A 14,181-nucleotide genomic window follows, 5' to 3' on the forward strand; every position below is an offset into this window, starting at 1 on the left:
CTCATACCACGTTTTCTCTTTTAAAAAAAAGGTTTTTTAGACCCTGAAAAGAAACTCTTCTCTCATCGGATCATGTCTAGAGATGAATGTATCGACCCCTACTCTAAGACCGGCAACCTCAGGTGAGATATGTTTCACTCATTTCAGTCTTACACTTCTGGAGTAGTTTAGCTTCCATTGTCTTTCTTGATATGAAGCATCAAATTCAACTCGTTTACACTACCGTTCAAAAGTTTGTCTTTGAAAGAAATTCACTTTTGGTTACACATTATTTGAAGGTGATTTAGTTACGCTGTACTTAAATAAGTATGGAGTAATATTAACTAACTACATGTACTCACTATTGAGGTATGGTTAGGGTTTGGTTTAGGGTTTGTTACTTGTAATTATGCATAATTTACTGTTATTACTATACTAAGTACATGTAACTACATCAACATGTAACTACATCACCTTAAAATAAAGTGTTACCAAATTTATTCAGCAAGGAGGCATTAAATTGTTCAACAATGACAGTAAAGACATTTATATGTTACAAAAGATCAATAAATGTTTCTTGAGCAGCAAATCAGCATATTAGAATGATTTCTGAAGGATCATGTGACACTGAAGACTGGAGTAATGATGCTGTAAATTCAGCTTTGTCATCACAGCAATAAATTACATTTTAAAGCATATTCAAATAGAAAACAGTTTAAAAATGGAATACTATTTCACAGTATTCCTGTTTTCACTATCAAATAAAGCAGCCTTTAAGCATAAGAGACTTTCAAAAGCATTAAAATATCGGAAACACATTACTTTAGTGTTCTTGTTACATATGTTACATGTAGTTACTATATCAATAACTATACATTTTGCATAACTACATGCAACTAACACTAAACCAAACTCTAATCCTAACCCGAACCCTATAGCACATGTAATTAAAGGGATGGTTCGGAGTAAAATCAACCTAGGGTCCTTTGCACCATGACATCGAGCCAAACCATTATTAAAACGTTATTAGTGGTAATTTATGATATACAAATTTGGAGCCAATAGCGCCTGCACTAAGCCATTCGGCTGATATCTCGAAATAAGGCTTCTGGGGGGTGTTTGGCTTGATGTCATGGTGCAAAGGAGCCTAGGTTGATTTTACGTTGAACCATCCCTTTAAGTAATATTACTCAGTACTTAAATGTATAATTACACTGTAACAAGGACACCTTAAAATAAAGTGTAACCTAAATATCTTACAGACCCCAAACCTTTGAACGGTAGTGTAAGTTCCCCAATGTGATATTTGATTTTATTTGTTTTTAGTGTTTGATTTGGGCTGTGATGTTATTAGTGGTGTTTGCTAAAGGCAAGGGAAGTTTGTTCTTTCTTTTTCTTTCTTTCTTTCTTTCTTTCTTTCTTTCTTTCTTTCTTTCTTTCTTTCTTTCTTTCTTTCTTTCTTTCTTTCTTAAATTATAAAAGCCAAGCATCCAAAGAGGTTTTCTTGTTAAATATAAAGCTTAGTCAACCTCATGTGAAAATGCTGCCAGTTATTTTCTTGACTCCAGCAGTGTGAACAAAGCTTCTCTGCACGAATGCACGTTCACAGAAGAGAACAGCTGACTCAACTTGAGACTGCTTTCAAGCGCCATATTTTTTAAACCTGGCATTTTTAGGTGTATTTTTCCATTCTTTCTGAAAATATATCCCATCTCTCATGTACATCCTTCATGTTATTTCCTTTGAGGTGAAACACTCCGTAAACCTTGTAAGCTGAATGTTGAACATTTTAATCATTGAATGTATATTATATCATAGTATTAAAGCATGAATTATCCTGCTTTGACGACAAAAACATCTGAAGGCTTCCAGGCACAGTCTGTTTTTTCTTGTTTTATGCATTAACTACACTGAAGGAAATCCAGTTCACTTTCCTCAGGACAGACTCTTAATATGTGTGGGCTTCATATGGAGCTCTTATACTGACCTTGAAGGAAGAACAGTCTTACAGAGCTGCCAGTGTCATACAAAAACTTCAACTGCTCACAGATTACTTTCTTTAGGTCGATAAAACCCACAGAAGCCGAGTCTCTGCAGCCCAATGCTTCTATTAGTGTGAATGGCGTTGTTTGCCATTTCAAAACTCAAGCTGTTAGAAAGATGTTCAGGGGCTGTTTAGATGTACCAGACATTTACAGATAAATCTATACTCATTACTGTGCATACCCAGTGGCCCCAAACATGTTTGGATGCTCAAGATACTTCAAGATGTCTGAATAACAAATTATCAAGGTATTTATTTGAAGGGGAGACCGCACAAAAATAATTTTCCAGTGCATTGGGACATTTTGTGGTTGTCAAACGTTATTTAACATTAGTGACCCTGGATCACAAGTCACATGGGTATATTTGTGGCAATAGCCAACAAAACATTGTATGGGTCAAAATTATCGATTTTTCTTTTATGCCAAAAATCATTAGGATATTAATTAAAGATCATGTTCCATGAAGATATTTTGTACATTTCCTACCATAAATATATAAAACATTTATTTTTGTGAGTGAATGCAACTTTAAAGGCGATTTTCTCAATGTTTAGATTTTTTTTTTTTGCACCCTCAGATTCCAGATGTTCAAATAGTTGTATCTCGGTCAAATATTGTCCTATCCTAACAAACCATACATCAGTGCATTCAGCTTCCAGATGATGTATAAATCTCAATTTAAATCCCATGTGACTGGTTTTGTGGTCCAGGGTCACATTAGTTAATGTCATTCTCTACACCTGTGGTTCCTCTGCTAGGACACCTGTGTAAACTTGAGAAGAACTGAATTCATATATCCACTAGAAATCACCTTGAGACCAGTTAATTATCCAAACAGTTTTTGGACACCCTATTTTTGGTATTATGTTAATGTTATAAAATGCTCATTGACATTTTGGTCTTGGCAGGCTGGCACTGTCTGGGTTCTGTTCATTTAGTCATAACCGACCACCAGCTGCTAAATATGAGCATATACAAATGTCAGTATAAAAACTGGTGTGCCTTTTGTAGAAATTTGTTCCCCTGTGGAGACTCCATGGTGTGCATCATAGACGATAGAGAGGATGTGTGGAAGTTCGCCCCCAACCTCATCACAGTGAAGAAATATATCTACTTCCAGGGAACCGGTGACATCAACGCCCCACCGGGCTCACGAGAGGCCCAGATGGCCAAAAAAGGTAATGTTCATTTTCCCAGTGACTCTATTTAACGTAATAGCTCGGGGAACTGCAAATTAGCCAAAGTGACCTGCCCTATTGTCTTGTCTATATAGGCTACCTTCTAAGACCGTATCCTAACCTAAAGTGACTTGTGACAAGAGCATCTCAAAGAGCAATAGTGCTGCTCATATGAAATGCACAAGAGACTCGACATGCAATTGATTCCAGTAGAGTTTGATGTTGATTAGCATTCTATTAAAGGATTAGTTCACCCAAAAAAGAAAATTCTGTCATTAATTACTCGCCCTCATTTCGTTTCAAACCCGTAAGTCTGTCGTTCATCATCGGAACACAAATTATCTTTTTGATGGAATCTGAAAGCTTTCTGTCCCTCAGTCCTTTCTGTCCCTTTAGATTTCATCGAAAAGATTTTTTCTTCTGGTTCTATTGTATATATCTATGCTTATAAATTTATAGTAATTTGTAGTAAAACAAATTTATAGTAAAATTTTTAAAGAGTAATTTGTTTATTATTTTCTATGCAGATTCACTTCCATAAAAAATCACGCCAATCAATCCAGTATAAATATATATATATATATTTTTTTTTTTACAAATTTAACTATTCAAGTCATCTGGACTTTTTTTTTTTCATATTGCAAAATATATCTCAGGATAAAAAAGTTTTTCCAATATGGTGCAGCCCTAGAGCGAATGTTTGAAAGAACTAATTGTTATATTAATGATAACCAAGCATTACTTCTGTTACCATGCTGTAGGTAGCCAGGCTGGGCGACCTGCAGAGAACTTGGAATCATCAGGACAGGAGGAACAGAGAAACGGCCTCAGGAAATCCAACAAAGACAGAAAAACTGGGCATGAGGAGTTGTCCTCTGCCACCACCACTCAGGGAGCTTCAGCCAATGAGAGGACTCACCCCACAGGGGAGAGTGAGAGCAGAGATGACAAGTGTAATTTGAAAACGGAGGGCGAGGGCAGCTCAGGTGTGACATCTACCTCAGTTGAGACTGACATCCCAAACGCTGCCCCTGACGCCACTGCCAATGATCTGGATTTTGACCTTTCGAGCGACAGTGAAAGCGAGGGTAAAATGGGATTATCTGACAGTGATGGCGAAGGACAGCCAGTGGACGCTGGGAAAACCAAACAAACAAAAACAGAGGAGTGTAAAAGCAAAGAGGATGATGGGGATGGGGTCAAACCGAGGACAGAGGGGGATGATGTCCCAGAAACAGATCCCGAGGGTCTCAGTGATTTAGGCAACGGCTGTTCCGACAAGAAGGAAGTTGAAACAGAGTCTCAAAACAGTGAGCAGTCCGGTGTCACTATGGGTGAGGAGTCTTTAGATCATAGTATGGAGGATGAGGATGATGAGGAAGATGAAGACACTGACCAGGACGACCACCTCATTTACTTGGAGGAGGTTTTGGTTCGAATCCACACTGAGTATTACTCACGCTATGAGGCCTTCCTTAGGAAAGAAAGTTCAGAGACTCCGGACATTAGAAAAATCGTTCCGGAACTGAAAGGCCGCTCGCTGGAGGGCACTACGATCATTTTCAGCGGCCTGTATCCCACCAACTACCCAATGGAGCGCACGAGAGAGTGGTATCATGCCAAGGCACTGGGTGCCAAGCTTGGCAAGACATTGGTGCTCAATGCCAAAGACCCTAACCGCACCACCCACCTTATTGCTGCACGTGCAGGTGAGTCACTGTTAGATTCATTTGTTGGTAGACTATCTTAAGTCTTGATGATATCAGTCAAAATGAGTGGAAGCTGGAGATATAAGAAAATATTAACAGTCACGCATGCTAAAAACACATTAGTAAAGAAGGGATATTTTCAAAAGTGACTAGTCAGCAGTGCTGGGTAGTAACGGATTACATGTAATCTGGATTACATAATCAGATTCTAAAGATTAAGTACTTATAATTACAGTGCGTGCAGAATTATTAGGCACGTTGATTTTCTGATCATATTTTTTTTTCAGGCACATTTTGACAATTCCAAACCACATTAATCTTAATAACTACTATTAATTTTGTATTTAATCATTAATAATTATTAGTGATATATACTTGTTCATGAAGGCTGGACATGAAAAACGCCTTATATTCGGGTGTGCAGAATTATTAGGCACGTTTTCTTTTATAGATAAAATAAGCCAAAAAAGAGATTTAACTAACACTGAAAAGTCAAAAATTGTGAAATGCCCATGAGAAGGATGCAATACTTGAATTTGCAGTTAAGGCATGACCATTGGACAGTGAAATGCTCATTAGATTACGTTTTAAAATACTTTAAAATAATCCGACTTCTGTTACTTTTTTATTGATTACATGTTATTCTCACAGTGGCAGTAAATTATGCATAATTTATTGATTCTCCATACTACTTTTTATTTATTTATTATCTTTTCCATTTTCCTTTCTAAACAAGCCTACTACTTGTATTGGTTCAGAAGGTCTTCCAGGTTTGTGGAATTGCATACACAGACCAGCCACTAGTCATGAGCCTATCACTGAAAACTGAGATCCACAGAAATCATTTCACTTTTAAGAAGTGTTTTCTCAACACTGCATATCTAATCAGCGCTTAACGAACACATTCATTATTATTTAAATTATTACTCAGTGAGTCATTTAGCCATGTTTACAGTCTTAGGAAAGCTTTTGTCTTTCAAACACATTAAAATGCACAAATTCACGTCATTTCATATTTACATGCAATGCAGGTATTCACCAACTTTTTTTGTCAGCTGAGCTGAACCTCTTTGACCTAATATATTTACACAAAGTACCCACTGAGATTTTAAGTTAACAAGTTAAGTCAATAATAAAATTAATTAAATAATAAAATTAAGTTTGCGGTCCACTGATGTCGGTTAAAGGTCACATGACATGCAGGTAAACATAAATATTTTTATTTTTATGCTTTCTTGCAGTTACATCATGAACCCCTTTGTGGGAAACCCTAACGTAATGTAATATTTAATGCACTTTATGTTGTTGATAACAAAGAATGTCATATATTTTCTTTATCTTTGTATTTTATATCAATATGGTAGAAAATTATCCTATTCAAATCAATGTGAAAAATGAGTTGGGTCAAAAGTAATCTAAAACTATAAAGTAGTCAAATTATATTACCTTAAATATGTAATGGAATGGATTAGCCTATGTTACTAACTTCAATTTTTGTCATGTAATTTGGTATCATTAACTGACTACAATTTGTAAGTAATCTACCTAGCACTGCTAGTCAGCGGGTTGTCTGAACAACTAGTTGGCCTTAGGTAAGTCCTGAAGGGCTTCATGATTAATCCAAATAAAACTGAAATTGGGGTTATGGTCTATTGCGATTATCAAATCTCAAAAGCTGTGATTTGATTAAATAAATATAAATATATGTGCTTCGTGTTTCAGAGCAAAGCGTAGTTCTATTCATTTGCACGTGTGTCGCTCATGATCCAGTGTTTTCAGTGTCTCAGCCGCTCGGTTCACAATAAATGTTGCTCCACACGAGCCTCAACTCTGCATCTGAGTTTGGGTCGCTATAATGTGCATTTGGGAAAATGCGCTGACCATCTACCCATACTTGTAATGAGAAGCGCTTATAAACTGACTGTTGTCAACAAAATAGAAGCTTTAAGGTCTTCCTAAGGTTTTCTGGCAAAATCAAAGATTTAATGTTTGAAAATGAACAGGCGTAAATTTCAGTATGGTAATTTTACAGTTTGTACTGTAAAATTATTATCATTATTATTATATTATAGTTAGTATAGGCCTATACATATTATATATGATATCATAAAATGTTTGGCCAACTTGTGCAGCCCTTCAAACAAACAGCTAATTTTTAATCGTAATCACAATTTTTATCAGAAGAATCACAATTAGATTACAATTATTAAGTCATGCAGCCCCAATGTCCTGTATAATTAAGCTGTTCACTAGACACCGATCAGACACGTCTTACTGATAAGTAGACATTTAATTGCAGTTTTTCAAAAGGGTTTGATCACAGTCCTCAAAAAAAGACGTTTTTGACAGGTTTGTCTGCTTACTCATATCTGTGTTATATTTAAACGCACAGTGCTCTGTGAAGTTGTGCTTTATTTTGATCCTTTTGTTAATGTGATGAGCAGATCTCATAGAGGTGTTGATTGGTAATTTTTTAAGAGATATATCTGACTCGCCTGATTGGTGCATTGTGTCATAAGCAGTGGAGATGAACTTTGTCTCAACTCTGTGCTAATCAGAGAGGTCAGCACAAATGATTGGCATAGTGAAATAATTAGCGCTGTGTTTGTTTCTCTCTAATTGCTCATTATCTGTAAGAGAAAAAAAAAGTTGTCAGTTCTCACCTTTCTCACCTGAATCTGATGTTTGTAGCAGGACAGGATTTGAATGACAGTTCCTGTACAGTCCTTTATCAGTCCAGGTGTACCACAGCACCATTAGAGAGATCGCTGTTACTATGATGCCCTCTTTTGTCAAGTCATGACTGACTGCAGAGTGCAGACACTCCAGGCTCCTTTTCTTTTCCAGACAAAACATTTCCAGCAGTAGCACAATGGCTTTCTTTTATATGCACGCCACAATTTTAATTGTGTGTGTCCGTGAGGGTGTTCGAATGAGACACTGACAATCATGTAGGGGTGTAGCCTAACAATATATTGTGTCAAAATATATCGCAATACAAAAATGCAACTATTTATCGTGGATAGTTCACCCAAAATTAAAATTATTGTGAGAAAAGATTAAAGTTTACAGAGTTTTAGTGTCAGTACTACATTAAACTACTACATATAGCCTAATGTTGAATATAATGTATGATAATGCAATGGGGGAATGTTTGTGGGTCCTTATAATGCCAAATGTCTTATGTTACCAGTAAGTGGCCTGCATTATTTTTAATATATCTAGTCAGTGACAGAGTACAAGCATATTTGTCTAAAATACTTCTGTATTTTCAGCTTCAGAATCATGAATATTTGTATTCTGGTGTCACTATTGTCCTGTGCACCAGCACCAAGTCCAAGCTTATTCATTTCCACCCCCAATGTAACACTAAATTTAGCATTTTAATCAACAGTACATTTTTTGTTAACCTTCTACTATATGTCTTGGAGTATCAAAACAATATCGTATCGTGAGTTCAGTATCGTGATATGTATCGAATCGTGACATGAGGGTATCGTTACACCCCTACAATCATGACTATACAGTCTATGTAGTTTGCACTATGATATGGATCAATGACATGATGCACAGTTTTTATTCACTTCTATAAAGTTTTTTTTAGAGTTTATACAAGTTTTTATTTATTTATTATTTAATATTTTTGGCGGACAAACATCAAAATTCTTGAAAAGATAAAAAGTAGTTTGGAATGATCTTTAACAATTATTTGCTAAATAAATAAATAATTATTTTGAATTATTATAATTAGAAAAAAAGTATGCCAAATCAGTCATGTGGTGCAACCAATTGGTATTTTCTTACTTACTGAAAACTTTACTTTTTACTTGATAGTTAAATTAAACCACATGACATGAAATTTTTATTGAAAATAAAATTAAAGTTAAAAAACTATATGAAACAAAGACTAAAAATTTCAAGGCTGTATGTATGCATGTTTTAAACTCGATTTTTTGTTCTTACCTTTGTCTTATTTGTCATTCGCAACAAAACAAAAAATTGCTAATGACTAAAGATTTCCATCCACATATTTTTTGGTGAATTTTAAAAACACTGGGTGGAAAGGTCAAGATGCACATAAAATATTATATTATTATTATTCGGATATTATTATTTTTTATTCGGTAACAAAACGTACATAAACTACAACAGAAACACGTCTACCAAATAAATTCCTGGATGTGCAACAAAAATTGGTATAATTACGTTTCTCGTCATACTCGTTTGTCTCATGATTGCCGTCACAAACATGAGTTTTTATTGCGTTTCATCTACATGCTCAGAGGTGCAAGTCATTTATTATGTAGGGAAAAAAGATTCACAGCCTTTCCTGGTTGCAGCAAATTTGAATTCTTTTTATTACTTATGCTTTGCGCCAGTATCCTAGGAAGTGAAGATTGTTTTCTTGGACACGTGGAATTGAAACGGTGCTTTATTTGCAAATGTTTTATGCGATATTCTTCTTCGCAACTTTGGATGTGCACATATCTATTGAATTATGCATCATGCAGATCAAGCGGTTTATGATGCTTTATTATTTTAGCGTCATCCTCTTCTCTGGCTTCTAGATGACATAACCTGCTGTTTCACTTTAAAGTGTAAATAACAGGACGGGAATTAGCCGAAGGTCAACATCAAGTCTGACACACAGTCTTGGAGCTTCATGAACTTTATTTATTCAAACTCAAATGAGTTTAATGTTCCTCTGTGCTCATCTTGACACTATCCACCCCCGAAAAAGCCCACACACACACACTGAGACACACACTTGGACGATCAAGTGCAAATGTAATTACTGTCGAGTGCTGTCTAATTGGTCACCATTAAGCATTAAGCAAACATTTCCACACTCCAATGTCACCACACTGCCATATTAAACTGTTACACACCCCCCCCTCGCATTTGTCCGACAGCAGCCTCAGCTCTGCCAAACACAGCGACCGCAAGACAGTTTAAAATGTTGAACGGCTAATGAGAGGAAGAGTGGAAGGAAATCCACAAAGCCATACGGGAGAAAAAAGAAGCGAAGAGCTGCCAAATTTTCTCTCCCTGTACTGTATTTTTTTTTTTTTGACAGCTTTTTACAGATCTCAGCCTTTGATGCCAAATTATTTGTCTGGTGGCTGGATTGTGTAATTGCGTGGATGTCCTTCCCGCTTTCTAATCCCTCGCTTTTACAGACACAACTTCACACATGATCAATTCAGACAAGAGCTGCGAAACAGGACGTTCCATAATGAAAGTCAGTAGGTGGATGTGAGCAGATTTTATTCATGTCCTATTTGGACCAACATGATTAGTGGTGTTTGATAAGACAAGCATAACTTTTGCGCATGGCAACACACAATTTTGACTACAATGGTAGGAAAATATGTATGCATAGATCTAGACAGCAGGCAGAGGTAGAGTTGTGTAACTGTTCTTTACTCATCACATGCTCAAAACACTCTGATTGCATTTTCAATGTAATGCATTAAATTGCATCAAAATGCAAGGAGATTGAAAACAATAAAATCGATACAAATCTCCTGTAATATAATAATACTTTATGAACCCAATCACTTCATCAAGATGTTTTTGCTGCTGGGTTTCGACAATTCAATTCCGTCATAAAAGCTATTGTAGAAAGTTTTAATGCTGTTGTGTTTTCAAATGTCAAGTCTTGATTCTCTGAATGTTTTTTTTATTTTTATTGCAGATATTTTAGAAACTTTCATTAAATTATACACTACAATTCAAAAGTATTCGGCCGCATGCATGAGTTTATTCGTTTGCATAAAACCAACGCAAAACACACCCAAAACATTTCCATATAAGGGCTTTCATATTTTATACAGACCCAGATTCAAATATCTGCGTATGTCTGCTGCTTTATTCAGAGAAAGCTCACAGCTGAAGCTATAACACAGCTTTTCTTACTCTTTCACAGTATATGATGGAATATATTTAAGATGAAATTGCGTACACTTTGCGTAAGTTTAAGATAGATTTTAGTACGAACGTTTTTGAATCATTTGTTCATGATAACGTTGGTACACAGATTTCACACCAAATTTGTGCGTTTGCATGTTTAGTGAATGAGACCCATTACGATTCTGAAATATTACTACAATTTAAAATAAGTTTTCTATTTATATATCATTTAAAATGTAATTATTCTTGTGATGACGACGCTGAAATACCTCCAGTCTTCAGTGTAACATGATCCTTCAGAAATTTTGCTGATTTGCTGCTCAAGAAACACTTATCAATGTTAAAAACAGGTTTGCTGCTTAAATAATTTTTTTCATTTACATTTAATCATTTAGCAGACACTTTTATCCAAAGCGACTTACAAATGAGAACAATACAAGCAATTAGGCCAGCAAGAGGGCAACAGTGTACAAGTGCTGTAACAAGTTAGTCTAGCACAGTACACTTTTTTTATTTTATTTTTTATTAGAAAAACAAAGCAAATGGAATAGAAAAGGTAAGTGCTAGTATTAATTGGTCTGTATTAATTCATGATTGATGAATGGAAAGATAAACATAGCATTTATTTGAAAAATAAATTGTTTGTTGCATGTTTTTACTGTAACTTTACTGTGGTCATTTTAATGTGTCCTTGCAGAATAAAGTAATATATTTTTTAATCTTTCTAACCAAACTTTTGAACAGTACTGTATTCTTTTATAAAATGGCAGCAATATAAGACAATAGTTTGATGTTTTAATATATGACTGTGATATATAATAATATGGCTGTGCCAATTTAGTTACCGCTGTTAGTCGCTATCTAGAGAAGCATGTTACTCATTCCACTTGTCTACTGTTGTATCGTATGTACAGATCAATTCGAGAATCACATCAGTTCTCGATTCCAAAGGTTTAGTTTTTTTTTAAGCTTGACAAATTATTACTGTATTTTTGATAGCCAGTAGCAGTGATTGGTCATTTGGTAAACTTTTTTTTCTCAACATGTTCAGTTCAGTTGGTAGTTTTCTTTTGCCTGTGGCTCTGTACATTCCTCTCAGTTGATAGTGGAGTGAGAGACACTGGCAAGAAACTTGCACATTGAAAGTGTGGTGTTGTTTATCTCAGTTTCTATATGTGTGTGTCTCTGTCTAGGTACAGAGAAAGTTCGTCAAGCTCAGGACTGTAAACATCTTTATGTGGTAAATCCTGATTGGTTGTGGGGCTGCTTGGAGCGCTGGGAGCGAGTAGAGGAGCAACTCTTTCCTCTCAAAGAGGACTATAACAAATCTCACAGGTATTTATCTCTTGCAGGCTTCGCCTCTGTCTTTCTTGCTTTTCTTTTATCCTTTGTTCAATGGGCCTTGCAGTATTAAGACTGTAACAACAACATTCCGTTTTATCAGTATTTTCATTGTGTTTTGCACTCGCTGAACTGCAACTCTCATACATAGAATATGAAACACTGAACTTCTCACATTTGCCAAGAAATCTTTCAGCGTTTACTGACTTTTGCAGTATTAAAGAATTTTAAATGACTGAGTTAAAAATGGCCCTCATTTTGTTCCAAATGCACATGAATTTCCCTCGTGGCGCATAAAAGGATGTCAATGGAAAGTGAATTGTCACCACGACTGTCAAGCGTGATTTTTCAGTCTTTGTTCTCACAAAGTCATCATATGGCTTCAGATGACTTGAAATATTGCACACAACTGAACTATTGATATCAAATACTTTTGTTACCTTTAAAGGCCATGCGCAACAAAAATGATAACTATAACTATAAAGTTTTAATAATTGTTCTAATTCTATGAGAACAGAGAAGTCCACACCACAACTATAATGATAATGACACACAGAGGAATAGTATCGTTGGAATCACTTTGACCAGTTTTTCCCTGGCTGATGTAGCCTGGCAAGCCAGACTACATCAAGATGTTTAGTCTGGCAACTCACCATAGACACGCTCACTCCGAGGGGCGGGATAAACGGCTGTCTTTCAAATTCCCTCTGCACGCAATAGGACAGCGCTTCAACCAACCAGAGCGTTTTCCCAACAGCGGAGCTAGTTGATAGATTCATTCAACTTTTGCCATATCTGGCCGGCAAAACGACGAACACATCTTCCTTTTTTAAAGAATGACTTAATGCCGTTCTTTGCTCTTTTCTCAAAGAAAAACTTAACTCCATGTCCTCCAGAGTCGCGGACAAAGCCGATTCGAAAGACTGTTCTCCAGCAGCTGTCATTCTTTGTTTTCAAGTCGCAGGCAGGTAACCGTCGCAACTCTGTCGTCATATGTTAAGCCCGCCCCGCCTACTCTATAAGCGACGTGATTGGCCTGACCCAATTTAGGTTTTTGCAGCTAGAAGGTCTATTGAGAGTGCCTAGACCCACCTGGCTGCAAAATACATTTTGCTGCCGCTAGGGTGCGTCTAGATTTCTAGGCTATAGCTGATGGACAATAAAAATTAAGTTGAATTAATTTTAAAGAGTTTGAGCATTTAAACATCTAAATGACATAAATGCAACTCAAGCTTATAATAAACAGAAAATTATTGTCCATTGACGTGTACACTAATATAGTTATTGTTATTGGTGCGACTGTGCATTTATGGTGTGTTTTTTTTACCATGGGAGCATCTGTCCTCACTCACTTCATTGTTAACATTTTTCAAAACTTCTCCTTTTGTGTTCCACTTAAGATATAAAGTAACCTATTTTTTATGTAACCCATCCACTTAACCCCTTATACGATTTTTTATTTGATTTCATTTGACATTATTATTATTATTGTTGTTTATTAATTTAAAAAGAAAAGTTTCCATCTGAGTGGTTCATAACTTGGTGACATTTTTTGATGCAATCTGAACAAACGAAAATGTGTAACATATTTCACTGTCCTTCAGGAGCAATAGTCCCGCCGCATTTCTAGACCTCCAGGGGTCCGTCCCGAGGCCTCTCTTCCAGGCCCCTCCTGTTCAGCACAAGTCCCTCTCACCACCGGAAATGCGGACCTATGACCCCGTCACCGGCAAACTGATCCGCCGGGGTCCCCAGGCCTCCCGTCCGCCCTCTTATCTGCACTCACATGGATCGTCCATGTCGACTGAGGGAGATATGTCCACCCTCAGGTACTTGATGTACTTTTTATGTTGTTTTTTTTTTTTATGTTTGGCAGTTCACACTGATTTTCTTCAAACCTGTCACTGAATGTCAGATAGATGTTGATGTGTAAATATAACAGTCATATTAATGAACTCATGGTTGTATCAGAATCATGCATCTATCTTATGGGTCTACTTTTACACTTTTGGCACA

At 36.2% G+C, this 14,181-nt stretch overlaps 1 protein-coding gene across 1 annotated transcript in view; it reads left to right on the top strand.

The window, feature by feature from the left end:
* The window catches only part of ctdp1 (CTD (carboxy-terminal domain, RNA polymerase II, polypeptide A) phosphatase, subunit 1), a 100,616-nt gene that overhangs the window by 8,468 nt on the left and 77,967 nt on the right, over positions 1–14,181 (top strand). The window contains exons 6-10 of the mRNA XM_084130062.1: positions 32–122; positions 3,036–3,202; positions 3,964–4,911; positions 12,018–12,159; positions 13,770–13,994. Of these exons, the coding sequence (XP_083986188.1) occupies positions 32–122; positions 3,036–3,202; positions 3,964–4,911; positions 12,018–12,159; positions 13,770–13,994 (1,573 nt within the window). The remainder of the gene's footprint in view (positions 1–31; positions 123–3,035; positions 3,203–3,963; positions 4,912–12,017; positions 12,160–13,769; positions 13,995–14,181) is intronic.

This window comes from Abramis brama (genome assembly GCF_963993115.1).
Source record: "Abramis brama genome assembly, chromosome: 12".
Taxonomy (NCBI): domain Eukaryota; kingdom Metazoa; phylum Chordata; class Actinopteri; order Cypriniformes; family Leuciscidae; genus Abramis; species Abramis brama.